Source organism: Rhinoderma darwinii, chromosome 1 (assembly GCF_050947455.1).
Source record: "Rhinoderma darwinii isolate aRhiDar2 chromosome 1, aRhiDar2.hap1, whole genome shotgun sequence".
NCBI lineage: Eukaryota > Metazoa > Chordata > Amphibia > Anura > Rhinodermatidae > Rhinoderma > Rhinoderma darwinii.
The window spans coordinates 321,274,203-321,290,674 of NC_134687.1; the positions used below are offsets into that span (position 1 = coordinate 321,274,203).

The 16,472-nt window shown below is 47.6% G+C and overlaps 1 protein-coding gene across 1 annotated transcript in view; it reads left to right on the forward strand.

Annotated features, from left to right (window-relative positions):
- The window catches only part of SUSD1 (sushi domain containing 1), a 258,455-nt gene that overhangs the window by 175,590 nt on the left and 66,393 nt on the right, over positions 1 to 16,472 (forward strand). Inside the window, exons 18-19 of the mRNA XM_075825598.1 lie at positions 995 to 1,083; positions 8,653 to 8,809. Of these exons, the coding sequence (XP_075681713.1) occupies positions 995 to 1,083; positions 8,653 to 8,809 (246 nt within the window). The remainder of the gene's footprint in view (positions 1 to 994; positions 1,084 to 8,652; positions 8,810 to 16,472) is intronic.

Here is a 16,472-nt window from a genome sequence, read left to right on the forward strand (position 1 = left end):
GTGTGAAAATCACGCATAGCACACAGAAGCACTTCCGTGTGACGCGCGTGATTCGCGCAACAGCAGTAAAAACTATGAACCACGTGCTTTTCTGTTTACAAACATACAGAGTGTCATAATGATGGCGGCTGCGTGAAAATCACGCAGCCACACATCATACGCGGCTGACACACGGAGATGTTAAGTACCTTTTGCGCGCGCAAAACGCACACGCTCATGTAAATCCGGCCTTAGTTGAATAGGGTCACATGATCTCAGTATAAATACACATGGTCTGAAAGGCCCTGAATCTATAACACCACTAAGGGTATGTTCACACGCAGAGTCAAAAATGTCTCAAAATACGGAGCTGTTTTCAAGAGAAAACAGCTCCTGATTTTCAGCCGTTTTTTGTGCCATTCGAGATTTTCGCAGCTTTTTTTTATGTCCGTTATTGGAGCTTTTTTCAATAGAGTCTATGGAAAATGGCTCCAAAAATGTCCCAAGAAGTGTCCAGAACGCCGTTTTGCCATTGAAATCAATGGGCAGAGAGTTTGGAGGCATTCTGCTTCCCATTTTTCGGCCGTTTTTCGGGCGTTTACAGCCCGAAAAAAAGGCCGAAAATAGGCCGTGTGAACATACCCTGAGAAAGAAACATGAAGACCAAGGAGCTCTCCAAATAGGTCCTTGTTATGAAGAAGTTGGGTTATAGATCAGGGTTGTGTTTAAAAAAAAGATATCTAAAACTTTGAACATCCCACGGAGCAATATTGAATCCATTATACAAAATGTAAAGAATATGGCACAACTACAAGCCTGACAAGAAAAGGCAGCCCACCAAAACTCACAGACCAGGCAAAGACACCAATGATAACACACATACAGAAAAAATACCAAGGCGGCCAATACTTTCGCAAGGCACATTTATTAAATGCAAAAACAATTCAAACAGCTATAAAAAGTAAAAGAATAAAATAATGGATTTTTTTTCTAATTATGATATTTTGCTTGTCAGAAACTAAAAATTCCACAAAAGAGCAAATATTTAATGAAACGTGTCTGTGGTGGAATAGAAGTTTAGATGGATTACAAGAGATATATAAAGTAAGTGATTATTATCATTATACTTATTCATTTTGCATGTGCTTTTCTAAATGTGTTGTATAGGATTTGTAAACGTTTAAATAAATATTCCTAATTTACCAGGTGAGGTGGCCGTTGTTTAATGTGTGTGGATAAGGTTAAGGCCTCATACACATGGCAGAGCTTGTATGATGGCAAAAGGAGTTCCTAGGATTTCTTCTGGGCCACTATATGGTGCCTCAGTACAGCACCGTATCATGACTATATTCTCCCCAACAGTGCAATGAAAAAAAGGATAACCATGAAGTGCTTTCAGAGGAGAAACACAGAAGAGAAAAATGGATGATATATGAAAACCACACAACAAGGACAGTCCTATGCATAAAAACTGCCCTTATTTTGCAGATGCAAATCGCACACGCTCGTGCCTCCTTTGTAGAGAAATCCGTTTTATTAACTTAGCTCTTACGTCGCTCCCCAGTTCAACCCCCTGCCTCCCTTCTTACATTGATTGACAGGAGCCAGGCAGTGTAATTGGCGCGTTCATGCCTGGCCTCGTACTATCTGTAACGCGCATGCGCCCCTGCTCTTTACTCGGCGCATGCACAGTAGTGCCGATTAGAACGGAGAGCACAAAGATCATACTGCACGTGCATCGGGTAAAGAGCAGGGACGCGCGCGCGTTACAGATAGTACGGGGCCAGGCATGAACGCGCCGATTACGCTGCCTGGCCCCTGTCAATCAATGTAAGAAGGAATGGAGGGGGGTTGAACTGGGGAGTGACCTAAGAGCATTTAGGAGCAACGGTGACTCCCTCGTTGCACTTCAATGCTGATTCGCATCAAGTTAATAAAACGGATTTCTCTACAAAGGAGGCAGTAAGCAGAAATTGAATATAAACGTTAGAAACAGGTTAGTCTCCTCTATAATACACTGTTATTAGTTTAATACAGACTTTCTGGTGACAGACTCCCTTTAAATTGGCTGTACCAACTGGACATATTCCTGTCTGTCACGGACACAGGGTATGTGGACCCACTAGGCCGCTCCGCCGTAGCAGGGAGGCAGCTGACCAGGTCACAGTCTATGCGGAAGTCAATGGCAGACAGTAATGCTTGGGTACCTGAAATAGTCCGGGCGGTGGCTGTGGCTTCAGCAAGGATGAGGCAGGTGCGGCAGGTGGCGCCAGACGTGGCGGGCAGTATCTGATGAAGCGGAAGACACTTGACGTGGCAGAAGACACTTGACGTGGCAGATGACACTTAACGTGGCAGATGACACTTGACGTGGCAGATGACACTTGGCGTGGCAGATGACACTTGGCGTGGCAGATGACACTTGGCGTGGCAGAAGACACTTGACGTGGCAGAAGACACTTGACGTGGCAGATGACACTTGACGTGGCAGATGACACTTGACGTGGCGGATGACACTCCAACGCTGGTAGGCACAGGAACTAGAACAATACGGAATACAGGAACGGTAACAGGGCACGGGTAACAGCTGGAATGAGAGACACTAAGGGACCATTGCGAGACAGACTGGGAAAGACTAACAACGCTCAGGCAAGGATTAGAAGGCCAGGGGCCTTCTTATAGACCAGGAAATCGTGGCAGTTGATAGTGATGACGATTTCCTAATTGCACGCACTGGCCCTTTAAGGCCGGGCGCAAGCGTGCGCGCGCACCCTACGGGACCCAGCCGAACGGAGCGGAAGTGAGCGCTGGCATCTCCTAGGAGGGAGACGGAGACAAGCGCTCACAGATCCATGGCTGCGGGCGTTGGGAGGTGAGTAAACCCGACGGCCCGCGGCCATGGACGCTACAGTATCCCCCCTCTTATGCCCCCTCTTCTTGGGGCCAGAGTGAGAGAGGAACTTTTTAATAAGAGCAGAGGTGCTGAGGTTCTCTTCTGGCTCCCAGGACCTCTCATCAGGACCAAACCCTCTCCAGTCCACCAAATAGAAAGTTCTTCCTCTTACCCTTTTGCAGTCCAGGATCTCCTTTACCTCGAATACATCAGAAGGACCGCTGGGAGCAACTGGGGAACTAGAAGTCTTGCTGTAGCGGTTCAAGACCACTGGTTTCAGGAGGGACACATGGAAGGAGTTAGGGATTCTGAGGGTAGGAGGCAGCCGCAGTTTATAGGAGACAGGGTTGTTTTGTTGCAGGATGTCGAAAGGACCAAGGAACCTGGGAGCGAACTTGTTTGCCGAGAGGACAGCCAGACTTTAGTCCCAGGAAGATACTGAGGCGGCTCTCTTCTCTTGGTATCTGCCTTTCGCTTCATTCGATCCTCTGCCAGCAAAATAGAGGACCGGGTCTGTTGCCAGATTTGCAGGAAGTCCCCATATGCAGAGTCAGCAGCGGGTACCTGAGATGAAGTTGATACAGGAAGAGGAACTCTGGGATGTTGACTGTACACAATGTGAAACGGAGTGGAAGTGGTGGACTCACTTGTGTGGTTGTTGTAAGAAAACTCGGCCCATGGAAGAAGCTGTACCCAGTTATCGTGCTGCGAAGAGATGAAGTGGCGGAGATAATTTTCCATGATCTGGTTGATCCTCTTAACTTGCCCATTGGACTGGGGGTGATAGGCAGAGGAAAAGTCTAAACTCACATCCAGGAGTTTACAGAGGGCTCTCCAGAACTTAGAGGTAAACTGAACCCCCCGGTCGGACACAATGTGAAGAGGTAAGCCATGCAAGCGGAAGATGTGCTGAATGAAGAGACTTGCCAGACGGGGAGCAGAGGGTAGGCCGGTCAGCGGGATAAAATGTGCCATCTTAGAGAACCGGTCCACCACCACCCAGATGGTGTTGCATCCTGCTGAGAGAGGAAGGTCTGTGACGAAGTCCATAGCGATGTGCTGCCAGGGGGCACTGGGTACAGGCAGAGGTTGAAGCAGGCCGGCAGGCTTGGAGTGAGTCACTTTATTAGAGGCACAGACCGTGCAAGCAGAGACAAAGTCCAGAACATCCTTAGGTAGCGTGGGCCACCAAAAGTGACGAGCAATCAGGTCTTGGGTTTTACGGACACCGGTGTGCCCAGCTAGTTTAGAACTGTGTCCCCAGCGGAGAATTCTTTTTCTGTCTGCCAACCGAACAAAAGTCCTCCCCGGAGGGATATTTCTAAGCTGCAGAGGATTGGCGGTGACAACGCAGGATGGGTCTATGATCGTCTGAAGGGACTCCACCGTGTCTTCCATCTCAAATGATCTGGACAGGGCATGGGCCCTCACAATCTTGTCAGCGGGACGGTAGTGGAGCAGAAATTGGAAACGGGTGAACAACAGTGACCACCTGGCTTGACGAGGATTCAGTCTTTGAGCGGACTGAAGGTGGGTGAGGTTCTTGTGGTCGGTGAAGATCAGGATGGGTTGAGCAGCGCCCTCCAGAAGATGTCTCCACTCCTCCAGGGCCAATTTGATAGCCAGTAGCTCCCGATCTCCAATGGAGTAATTGCGCTCAGCAGAAGAAAACAGTTTCGAATAGTAGCCACATACAACTGCCTTTCCTTAGGAGCTCCTCTGGAACAGAAGTGCGCCTGCACCAACAGAGGAAGCGTCCACTTCTAGTGAGAACTGCCGAGATACGTAAGGGTGATGGAGGATTAAAGCTGAAGTGAAGGCTTTCTTGAGGCTAATGAATGCGGACTCTGCCTCTGGAGTCCACACCTTGGCGTTCACACCCTTCTTGGTAAGGGTAGAGATGGGGGCCGTCAGAGAAGAAAAGTTCGGAATAAACTGCCGGTAGAAATTGGCGAAACCCAGGAATGGCCCTTAGGCCTTGAGGACGTGGCCATTCCAGGACAGACTTTAATTTCTCAGGGTCCATCTTAAGGCCTTGATCCGAGATGACAGCCCAGGAAGGGCAAAGACCTCTTTTCAAAGGTGCATTTCTCTAACTTGGCATACAAGCGATTCTCTCTTAGTCGCAGAAGAACTTGACGAACATGTCTCCGATGGGTCATCAGATCTGGGGAGAAAATTAGAATATCATCGAGATAAAATACAACACACATATAGAGGAGATCTCAGAAGATATCATTAACGAACTCCTGAAATACTGCGGGAGAGTTACACAGTCCGAAGGGCATCACTAGGTATTCGTAGTGCCCATCGCGGGTGTTAAATACCGTCTTCCATTCGTCACCCCGGCGAATCCGGATTAGATTATAGGCCCCCCGCAGATCTAGCTTGGAAAATTTTTTGTCTCCTCGTATGCGATCAAATAGCTCGGAAATGAGTGGCAACGGGTATTTGTTCTTGACCGTGATCTGATTGAGACCACGGTAGTCAATGCAGGGTCGGAGAGATCCATCTCTCTTTTTAACGAAGAAGAAGCCTGCCCCGGCCGGGGAGGAAGATTTTCGAATAAAACCCCTCTCCAAGTTCTCCTTGATATAGGCTGACATCGATAAAGTCTCTGGCAAGGAGAGAGGATATACTCGTCCACGGGGAAGAGAAGCATTGGGAACCAATTCAATGGGACAGTCATAATTCCGATGTGGAGGCAACGTCTCAGCCTCTCGTTTGCAAAAGACATCCGCAAAACTGGCATACTGAGAAGGTAGATCGGAGAGTGACTGAGGCAGAGGGGGCACAACAGGACAGACTTGTGACAGGCAATGGCTATGGCATCTGGAACCCCATTGAAGAACCTCTCCAGAATTCCAGTCGAGTGTCGGGGCGTGTAGACAGTGCCATGGCAGACCCAGCAGGATAGGATTGATAGCCTTAGGTAGTACCAGGAAGGTGATCTGTTCTGAGTGAAGAGCTCCGACCCGTAGTGTCAACGGCTCAGTGATGAGCATGATCGGATCAGGCAACGGTAGACCATTCACAGAGGCAACTGCCAGGGGTCTCTCCAGACGGACTGTGGGTAGTTGAAACCGATCCACTAGATCCTGGTGGATAAAATTAGCAGCCGCTCCAGAGTCAAGATAGGCGGAGGAAGGATGTGATGTCTGTCCGGTGACGATGGCCACAGGTATCGATAGTTTGGAAGAGGTTTTAACGTTTGGAGACATTCCACCTAGAGTTGCCTCTCCAACCAACCCTAGGTACTGGAGTTTCCCGGTTTCTGTGGGCATTGGCGCACAAAATGACCCCTGAGGCCACAATACATACAAAGTCCAGAGGAGCGTCTGCGCTGCTTCTCCTGTTCAGATAACCGGACTCTGTCTACCTGCATGGGTTCCTCAGGTAGCGCACTAGGAGTGGACAATAGCGGTCTCTGGGCAGAGGGTGCTGGTCTGTGGGCCCGGCTCTCCTGACGAACCTCTTGAGAGTGCTCCCGGATTCTCCTATCAACCCGGGTGGCTAACAGGATGAGGGCATCCAAGGTAGAAGGAAGGTCGCGGGCTGCCAGTTCGTCCTTGATGCGAGAGGACAGTCCCTGCCAGAAGGTCGCCACCAGAGCCTCATTGTTCCATGCCAGCTCGGCTGCTAGGGTACGGAAGGAGATAGCATACTCCCCTACTGTGGAGCCCTCTTGCTTGAGGGTCAACAGAGTAGCTGCGGCAGAGGATGTTCGACCCGGCTCCTCGAGCACGGCACGAAAGGACTGCAGGAACAAGGCTAGGTCCGCGGATACAGGTCCTTGTTGCTCCAAGATTGGGTTCACCCATGCCAGGGCCTTGCCAGCGAGGAGGGAGATAATAAATGCCACTTTGGCCTCCTCGGAGGGGAAGAGATGAGGCCGTAGCCTAAAATGCACCGTGCATTGATTGAGAAATCCTCTACATGCTCTGGGGTCACCGTCATAGCGAGGAGGAAGGGGCAGAGGAACTGTGGATCCGGAACAAACAGGGGGAGCAACAGGCAGTGGCACGGCAACAGCTTCAGGAGGAAGAACCGTGGGTGGAACAGCGAGTAGATCCAGGCGGACCAGGATAGAATTCACCGCCTCAAGGAGTTGATCCTGACATGTGCGCAGGTCATGCATCTCTGTCTGAATCTTCTGGACTGCAGTCTTGGGCTGGCCAGCGGGTTCCATGGCCTGAGCGTACTGTTACGGACACAGGGTATGTGGACCCACTAGGCCGCTCCGCCATAGCGGGGAGGCAGCTGACCAGGTCACAGTCTATGCGGAAGTCAATGGCAGACAGTAATGCTTGGGTACCTGAAATAGTCCGGGCGGTGGCTGTGGCTTCAGCACGGATGGAGACAGGTGCGGCAGGTGGCGCCAGACGTGGTGGGCAGTATCTGATGAAGCGGAAGACACTTGACGTGGCAGAAGACACTTGACGTGGCAGAAGACACTTGACGTGGCAGATGACACTTGACGTGGAAGATGACACTTCGCGTGGCAGATGACACTTGGCGTGGCAGATGACACTTGGCGTGGCAGATGACACTTGGCGTGGCAGATGACACTTAACGTGGCGGATGACACTCCAACGCTGGTAGGCACAGGAACTAGAACAATACGGAATACAGGAACGGTAACAGGGCACGGGTAACAGCTGGAACGAGAGACACTAAGGGACCATTGCGAGACAGACTGGGACAGACTAACAACGCTCAGGCAAGGATTAGAAGGCCAGGGGCCTTCTTATAGACCAGGAAATCGTGGCAGTTGATAGTGATGACGATTTTCTAATTGCGCGCGCTGGCCCTTTAAGGCCGGGCGCGAGCGTGCGCGCGCACCCTACGGGACCCAGCCGAACTGAGCGGAAGTGAGCGCGGGCATCTCCTAGGAGGGAGACGGAGACCAGCGCTCACAGATCCATGGCTGCGGGCGTCGGGAGGTGAGTAAACCCGACGGACTGCGGCCATGGACGCTACACTGTCTATCTTAAAGGCATCATTATCTGTTAGCACAGTAGCCCTTATAGTTTTCAGAAAGGGAAAGCAGTACAGGAATAAAGCTGTGCGTTTACATGAGAGCTAGTGAAGGCAACAGCATCCTGTTTACAGAACTCACATCTAGCATATATTACTGGGAAGGAGATGCCCACAAAAGAAAAGTCTGAAACTAGGAGCAGGTTGCAAACTGCATTTTAGGGGGTCTAAAAATGAATGAAGGAATGTAAACTGCAGCCTGAAACTTAGTGCAAATTTTTTTTAACTCCAGTTAACCACTAACATATGTAAAAGTATTTTTTTCCCATGTCAAAGGTGTCCATAGTCTCTAAAGCATAAAAACATCACAAAGGGGAAGTACCCGCTTGGAATGCTCCATTCTATTAGCCAGAGTGAAGAACTCCCACTTGGACTTTTCGTGACTATCCAGTTGCTTGTTCATTTGGATCAATAGTGTGTAATACCACATAGCAAAATGTACAGACACATGCAGCTTTCCCTAGAGATGGCAGCTGATCCACGGGGGTTTTAGCCACTAAATCCGTGGTGGTCGATTGATCTATGGGGAGGCTTGCCTTGCTTTTAAAAAAGGGATTGCCTATTAAGGACAACTCCTTTATTGGTTTTCAGATATATATTATACTTAAATGATTTAATTGATTTGCCAGATTCCCATATACTTGTGTTATAATATTTATACATTTATGTATCAAGTACCTGCTAGCACTACTGAACTTGTAATACATTTTATTTAGTCTCATCTTTTATCTTTGTATCCCCAGCTGTATGTTCAAGGAGAGAAATGGTCTCCAAAAGAATTATTCCAAGAGCTACTGTACAAGATTAATACAGATCATAATATAAGTGCAATATGTTTAGACATACCCATGGATATTCAGCACCCTATTAATTTGACAGGAGCATTTTCCAACCTTGTTGGTAAGTTAAATATTGTAATATAATTCCATTTGCGTCATATGGACTTCAACCACACCCTTTTGTGAGAAATTCATAAAACAGCTAAAAAAAATGTGTCCCAATGTATAGAAATGGCCTGTAGTAGAAACTCACTTCCTATTTCCAGACTTGGAATCTAGCGTGGGCACCTGTAAGCAGCTCTGTGTCTCTGGTGATGGCGGATCTGGAGGCCTTGTTGCGGCAAGTACGGCAGTCGGCTGGGGTACATGGTCGTCAGATTTTTGCAGGAGCAGCTGCTTGCTGCATGTGTGAACGCCCTGGGTGGTTGGTGCACTTCCCCCATGCTTCCACGAACTCGACTGTCAAGGTAGCTGGTTCACTTCTACCCTGCTAGGGTGCAGACAGCCCGGCGCAGATCTAGGAGCCCCAGGATGGACAATATGGGATGGGAGCCCCCGTAGTGTTTGGCTAGGGCGCTACCATCCACCGGGAGGAATCCTTGTGCCAGATGCAGCCGTCAGTAGGACGACATTGGCTTGCTGAGGCCTTCCTTCTCTCCTCCTCTATTATGAGAAGGACCAGTGCGGTTGTTTCCCCTAGAGATGTGCAGTTTGGAGTAAGACCAACAGACAGCAGTGAGAGGGCCTCCGATGGAGAATGGGCTACGTCCGGGCCACAGCACACCCTTAGGGGGCAGAGGGTTTATGGTTGGGTCCTGTATTTCCAGTGAGGTGCTCAGTTGGCGGGCAGCAGTGCAGTGTAATACCAAGGACAAAAAGGTCAACAGGCCAGAAGAGGCAGAACCAGCAAAAAAACGGTTTGACTGCAGGCGTCGGCATTCTGTGTTTCACAAACCTTCCCCTGGGCCTGAAGCGGGCACCAGCGGTCTGGCGTTCAGAACGTAGAAGGATGAATTACCCCATGTGGATGGAGTGCTTATACAGGACTCCTCTGAGGCAGCCTGATAAGTCCCTCTGGGGTTACTGTGGTGTTCCCTGTAGCACGGGTGGGTGGTCAGCGTGTGTTTGGGAAGTTGTCGTATTTTGTTTAGGGGCTGTTGTTGGATAGGTCAGGGCAAGTGTTAAAGGGCTGGGGTAATGGTGGGGTTCACTGGCTCGTGTTGCCCACCACTCCTTTATTCTATTGTCACTAGGGTTATGCCTAGCTTCCCTACCTTTCTCCTGTATTAACGTTAGTCTACTTGCTTTGCTACTAAGTAAGTGTATACGACTGCATAGTAAATAAAGGGTAATATTTATTAACACAAACAGTAATCACACTTACATATAATATACACCAAACAAAGTAAATAATCACAGTATAGTATCAGTAGATCCCAATACACATAACAACTTAATATGTATTGAATACACTGACACTACACTGCACAGTATAAACAAGGTATCACAATCCTAATCTATACCACCACCCACTTACCTAAACTTACTTCACGATATAGCATCAGCATAATAACTACACGTGCCACAGTACCAGTACAATATATTACAATACTATACTAACACCCACCCACTTAACATACACCCACTTAACATACATATAAGTTACAGTGTACTCACTCAAGCTTGCTTCTGTGACCCACCCCCACCTGGCTCTAACTTTCCCTATACACTCAAGGGGTTAACCCCTTCCCGACATTTGACGTATCCATACGCCAAAGTCGGGTAGGGGAAGTATGGAGCGGGCTCACGGAGTGAACCCGCTCCATACGATTCGGGTGTCGGCTGTTTGTTACAGCCGACACTTCAGAGTAACTAGCGGCATCGCGCTCGAGCGCGATCCCACTCGTTTAACACGTTAAATGCTGCGGTCAATAGCGACCGCAGCATTTAAATAGTTAGAAAGAGGGGGGCGACCCCCTCTAACAGCTCATCGCACCCCCTGCAAGGAAATCGCGGGGGCGATGGTTGCTATGGCTGCCTGGGGGCCTAATGAAGGGCTTAATAGATGCCTGTCAGAATCACGATATACTGCAATACATTAGTATTGCAGTATATCGTGCAAGCGATCTAATGATCGCTGGTTGAAGTCCCCTAGGGGGACTAATAAAAAAAGTAAAAATTAGTTATATAAAGTTTTTTTTGTGTAAAAAAAAATACAAATATTAAAAGTTAAAAAAAAAAAACCCTTTTCCCATTTTCCCCCTAGAGCATAGTAAAAAAAATAAAATAAATAAACATAATTGGTATCGCCGCGTCCGTAAAAGTCTGAACTATTACAATGTATCATTATTTAACCCGCACGGTGAACGCCGTAAAAAAATTAATTGTAAACTTCAGAATCTCTATTTTTTGGTCACCTCATCTCCCACAAAAAATTTAATAAAAAGTGATCAAACCGTCGCATGTACACGAAAATGGTATTATTAAAAACTAAAGCTTATCCTGTAAAAAATAAGCCCTCATACCACTTTATCGACGGAAAAATAAAAAAGTTATGGCTCTCGGAATTTGGCGACAAAAAATGTATTTTCTTTTTTACACTTTTACTTGTAAAAGTAGTAAAATATAGAAAAAAGTATATATATTTGGTATCGGCATAATCGTATTGACCCACAGAATAAGGTTAACATGTTGTTTTAATTGCACAGTGAATTCAGTAAAAACGGCGCGCAAAAAACCTTGGAGGAATCGCTGTTTTTTTTAATTTTCTACCCCACAAATAATTTTTTTCCCGTTTCCTGGTGCATTATATGGCAAAATAAATGGTGCTACGAAAAATTACAACTCGTCCCGCAAAAATCAAGCCCTCATAGTACTATATCGACTGAAAAATAAAGACGTTATGGCTTTTGGAAGGTGGGGAGGAAAAAATGAAAATCTGAAAAAGGGCTGCGGCAGGAAGGGGTTAAATACCAGGAGAAATCTGTACCAGGGAAAGTAGGGTTAATGGGGAGAAGGGTAGGAGAGGGGAGAGAGAAAGGGGAATACTTAGCACATGTGGTCCTAGGTTGGTCAGTCAGGAACAGAGAGTTGGTGTCTGGTCAGGAAGCAGGAGCAAGAGGCAAGAAAGAGAGGTGTGGGACAGTTTGTCTTTTTAAACCCTCCCGTGCACTTCTGTATGACATCACATGCTCATGCATGGGCAAGTGGGGGGGAGGCCATGGGACTGTTTATGGCTCCCCCCCATGGAATCTCATTACCTGGCGAGGGGGGGAGGGCAGGCAGTGGGAATGCATTGGATGTATCCACTGTTTTCTCCCCCCTCCCCCGGAGGCTAGAGATGCACCTTTCTGGAGCGACAAATATATATATATATCTACACTCACATGTACATAGATATAAATATATAAAACACTTCCCTTTACAGCAAGTATCTGTCCCCTCTTCTCAGCTAGCTGTGTGGGTTGGGTCTCTGGCGTCCCGGGTAGGTAGATCAGTAGTCGCATCTCATACTATTAGTCCTCCCATGGATGTTGAATCATCGAGTACTTCGGTGGGAGTGCAATTGGAGTTGAGAAGATGGAGAATGAGGAAGACGTGGTCCGTGTACATGAAGGGGCGAATGGTGAGGTTTATGTCTATTTCGTCGGTCCTTTGAGGGCCCACTGAAAACAGAAGGTGCAAGAAAAAAATGGAAAGGCAAGTATGTGGAGATATTTTCTCTGCTCCTACTGAAGAACTTGGTGACTCTAAGAAGGATAATGAAAAAAAGCATTGGTATCGCTGAATTCCCCAGACATATGTCTATTGGCTGCAGGCATTTGCCATTTTGGCGAGCGTCATCGGCAAAAATGAACCTGAGCATTGCTCTGCCCTTTTCGGTTATACGGATGTGACTGGGGAGGCACAAGTTTATGAGAGCTTAGCATGGCTCAGGTATGATGAGCAATTTCGACAGGCAGGGGGTGCGGCAGGGGGTGCGATGGGATCACAAGGATATCTCTTTGTGGATGCATCTTGCTTCCCTTTTTGAGGTAGATATCCAGAAAAAGTGCTCTGCTGCCCTTTTCTGGACTGGTTTTTCAAGACAGTTTCCATAATCCCTCTGTGTCAGTTTTTTGCCTGGGCAACTTGCAATTTTGTGATCTGAGCAACAGCAATTGAGCAAAAACGTGTAGCTGGGTCGCATGGGCCGTTTCTGGCCCTGCCTTAGCCCCACCTTCATGTTTCCCTGTTGGGCGAAATCCCAAAGCGGGAACCTAATTAGTTCAGGTTAATACACTACTTGTCGTTCCCGGCTGGGGTGTCATAGGTGTCATGTCTCTTTCGGTAAGGCAGTCACGTTTGTAAGGCAAGCAGGAAAGGTAGCCCTCATGGCAAAGACTGATATTGAGATTGCTTTTCAGCTTCTCCTGGCTCATCTGGAAAGTTTTAATTAATTGGGCTATATGTTCGACAGTGTTTTTTTTGTGGATTGCTGCTTGCCTGTGGGGTGCTCCATTTCCTGCTTTTTGAGGCATTTAGCACATTTGTCGAATGGTTGGTCAGGGATGTTTCTGACCTTTTCTCGGTTGTCCACTACTTGAATGATTTTTTTATGTGTAGACCCGTCTTATTTAGCGGTGTGCCCGGTATTGTTGCACACTCTTGAGAAAATGGCTCGCCACTTTGGTATTTCCCCCACCCCAGATAAGACAGAAGGCCCCTCTAGTGTTATGTGTTTTCTATGGATCGAGATTGAGTGGGTTGCGATGGAAATTAGGATCCTTGAGGACAAGTTGTCTAACCTAAGAGCAGTGATGGGCAACCTGAGTCCGGCAAGTAAGGTTCGTTTGTGGGCAGTTCAGTCATTTTTGTAGTTCCGCTTTGCATGACGGAATATGCCAATGGGGAGGGTGTTTTGCGGGTGGCTGACCGACGCGAGAGCGGGTGCTCGGTTCCCTATGCATTTTGTGGGCTTCATTGAAGAGGTACGGGCTGACTTGGATATTTTGGACTCCTTTTTAATGTATTACAATGGGCCACCATTGTGCATGGACAACGTGGTCTCTGATAAGGGCCTTGCTTTGTATACTAGTGCAGCAGGTTAGTTGGACTTTGGGGCTTTTTTTTGAGGGGCATTGGCGTGTAAAGCGCTTGGCCATATGCTTAGGTGGACGTTGGCTTAGTGAGGAATCGTGTGCTTTTGGAATTGTTCTCCATTTTAGTGGTGGTGGAGTTGAGGGGGAGTGAGTTAAAAAACAAAAAAGTATGTTTTTATTGTGACAATCAGGCTGTGGTTCACGCTGTTAATTGTCTGTTGGTTTTCTGGCCCGGCGGTGTCGTGCTTGCGTCATTTGGTACTACGATACTTGGAGTTGAAATCATGCTTGGTACTTCTCAGGGTGTTCAGAATGTAGTTGCTGACGCTCTATCACTCTTTCAGTTTGACAGGTTTTATTTATTGGCCCCATTGGAGGACAAAGTGGGAGCACGATTGTCCCGATCACTTATGGAACTTGGTCTTGGTGCAGTAGCTGATTAAATGAGACGTCGGTGTCCGACATTACTTGAAAACTATTTATTGGTGTGGAATAAATGGGATGATTGCTGTACATTGCATGGTATGTGTCAGTCTGACAATGAACGGCTAGTGCTGGTCCTTTGTTTGGTTGGGGGACTGTTTCTGTGATGTTGCACAAATTGTCAGCCTTAGCCTTTTTGTTTCATATGCAAGGGGTGCGTGATATGACTAAAGATTTTATAGTGAGGTAGGCTACAAAAGTTTTCGGCGCGGGATCTGCAGCAGGGGCTTTTTAGTGCCCAGTTTCATTTCCATATCTGCTGCAGTTGGCAGCTGCATTGGATGCTATTTATTTTTTTGATTATGAGGGTTGCCTTTTTCAGACCACTTTTGTTTGGGCCTTCTTTGGGGCCTTTGAGGTTCAGTAAGTGCAAGGACTATCGGACGTGGTGTTGATTGAGAATAGGCTGGAGTGTTGGCTGCGTCACTCCAAGACCGATCAGTATGGTCAATGTCGTATGGTGGTTTTACATGTGGTGTCGGATTCTATGGTGCTCCCGGCTAAGTGTTTGTAAGAATTTTTGAACGTAATCGGTCGCATGTTGGGTTCCTTTGTTGGTTCACACAGATGACTTAGAGTTGTCTCGCTATCAGTTTGTTTCTATATTCTGAAAAAGTTTTGTTAACATCGGGGAGCTTCCTGGAGAGTACGGGTCTCACTCCTTCCGTATCAGGGCTGCCATGGAGGCATCTAGATGATGTTTGGGTAATGATATAGTAAGGCGTATTGGTCATTGGGAATCTTCCATGTTTTGTTTGGATGTTCCTCTTTATTTGTTTTGCTATTAGATGTGTGTTTGTTGGTTTCGCATAAAAAATAAAGAAAATGTATTAAAATTATCTAATGGGTGACGTCTTAGTGGGGCTGTTTATGGGTGTTGTTGGTTTGACGTGTGTGTCTCCTTCTTACTTTCTTTTGGGTATTTGTTTAATTTGGATCCTTGGCAACTGTTATATATACTGGGGAGCACTGAGAGCCAACATTCGTCCGGATGGTCGTCAGTTGGGCCTTCCTTGTGAGACTGCTCTCACGGGGATCGGGTTACGCGGTATGGTCTGGAGTTGGATGCTCCCTGAATTCCACTTTTACTTCAGAATGGATCAGCCTCCTAGTGTGCTGGTGCTGTACATTGGGGGGAACGAATTGGGCCTTTAGTCCTTGTCGGAATATATCCGGGACATTACATATGTTCTTTTGCACCTGTGGTTGAGTTATCCCAGTTTGATAGTCGTATAATTGGATATTATTGCACGCTTGGTGTGGCATCATGCGTGCAATACAAAGGCATCATGCGTGCCTGAACAAAGCAGAGATAAAAGTAAACAAAAAGGTCTTCCATTTTGTGGCTAGAAATGGGGGAAATGTAAGCCATCATAGGAAGTTGGAATACACTTCTGCGGAGCATTTATATAGGGATGGTGTAATGACGGGGAAGGGAGACAGACAGGTGAGCCCTAATCTACCCGCCACTCAGTCCCTGCCTACTTGCAACGGCCCGTCCTAGGCGACGGCGTACAACTGGGCGACAGTCCCTACGCTCAATAAGTGCACGACACACAAACAGACAAGGGTACACAGAAGCTAAGGGAAATGGGGCAGTTGCCCACGGCAACACCGTGAGCAACAAGAGTAGTGAACGAGCCAAGTCAAACCAGGAGAGTACGAGGTACCAAACGCAGAGCAGGAAAGTAGTCAGTAAGCCAGGGTCAATATGGAGCAGGGACAAATAGTTCAAGCAGCAGCAGAGCCAGGAAACAGGAGAATCACAGGCAAAGGAGGAGCAGAAAGTGAAGGTATAAATAGACAGAGGGCGGGAGCTAGCTCCGTCTGGCCAGGCTGTGATAGGCTCTCCCACTCCTCATCCTCCCAGCCTGATTGGTAGAAGGAGGGGTCACTCGATCAGACTTAGGAGCAGGTGCAGACTGACTAACCACGGGCGTCGACACAGAAGCTGTGTCTGGCAGATCCTTTACAGATGGTATCCACCTTAACAACATCGGCACGGATTTCTGGATATTAGGTCTATGTGATGGCAGTGAACCAGTAGTGGTTGTGTGGCATAGGGTGTTATGCATCTGCCTCTGTGGCATGTGGATAGGTCCTAGCAAGAGGTTTTATGGTAACTTGGTTAAGTAGGTTACATCGTACATATGAAAACCTCTGGTTTATCATTGCAACACCACTAAAATTATCCCTGGCTGGGCTAATTCGCAGGGATGT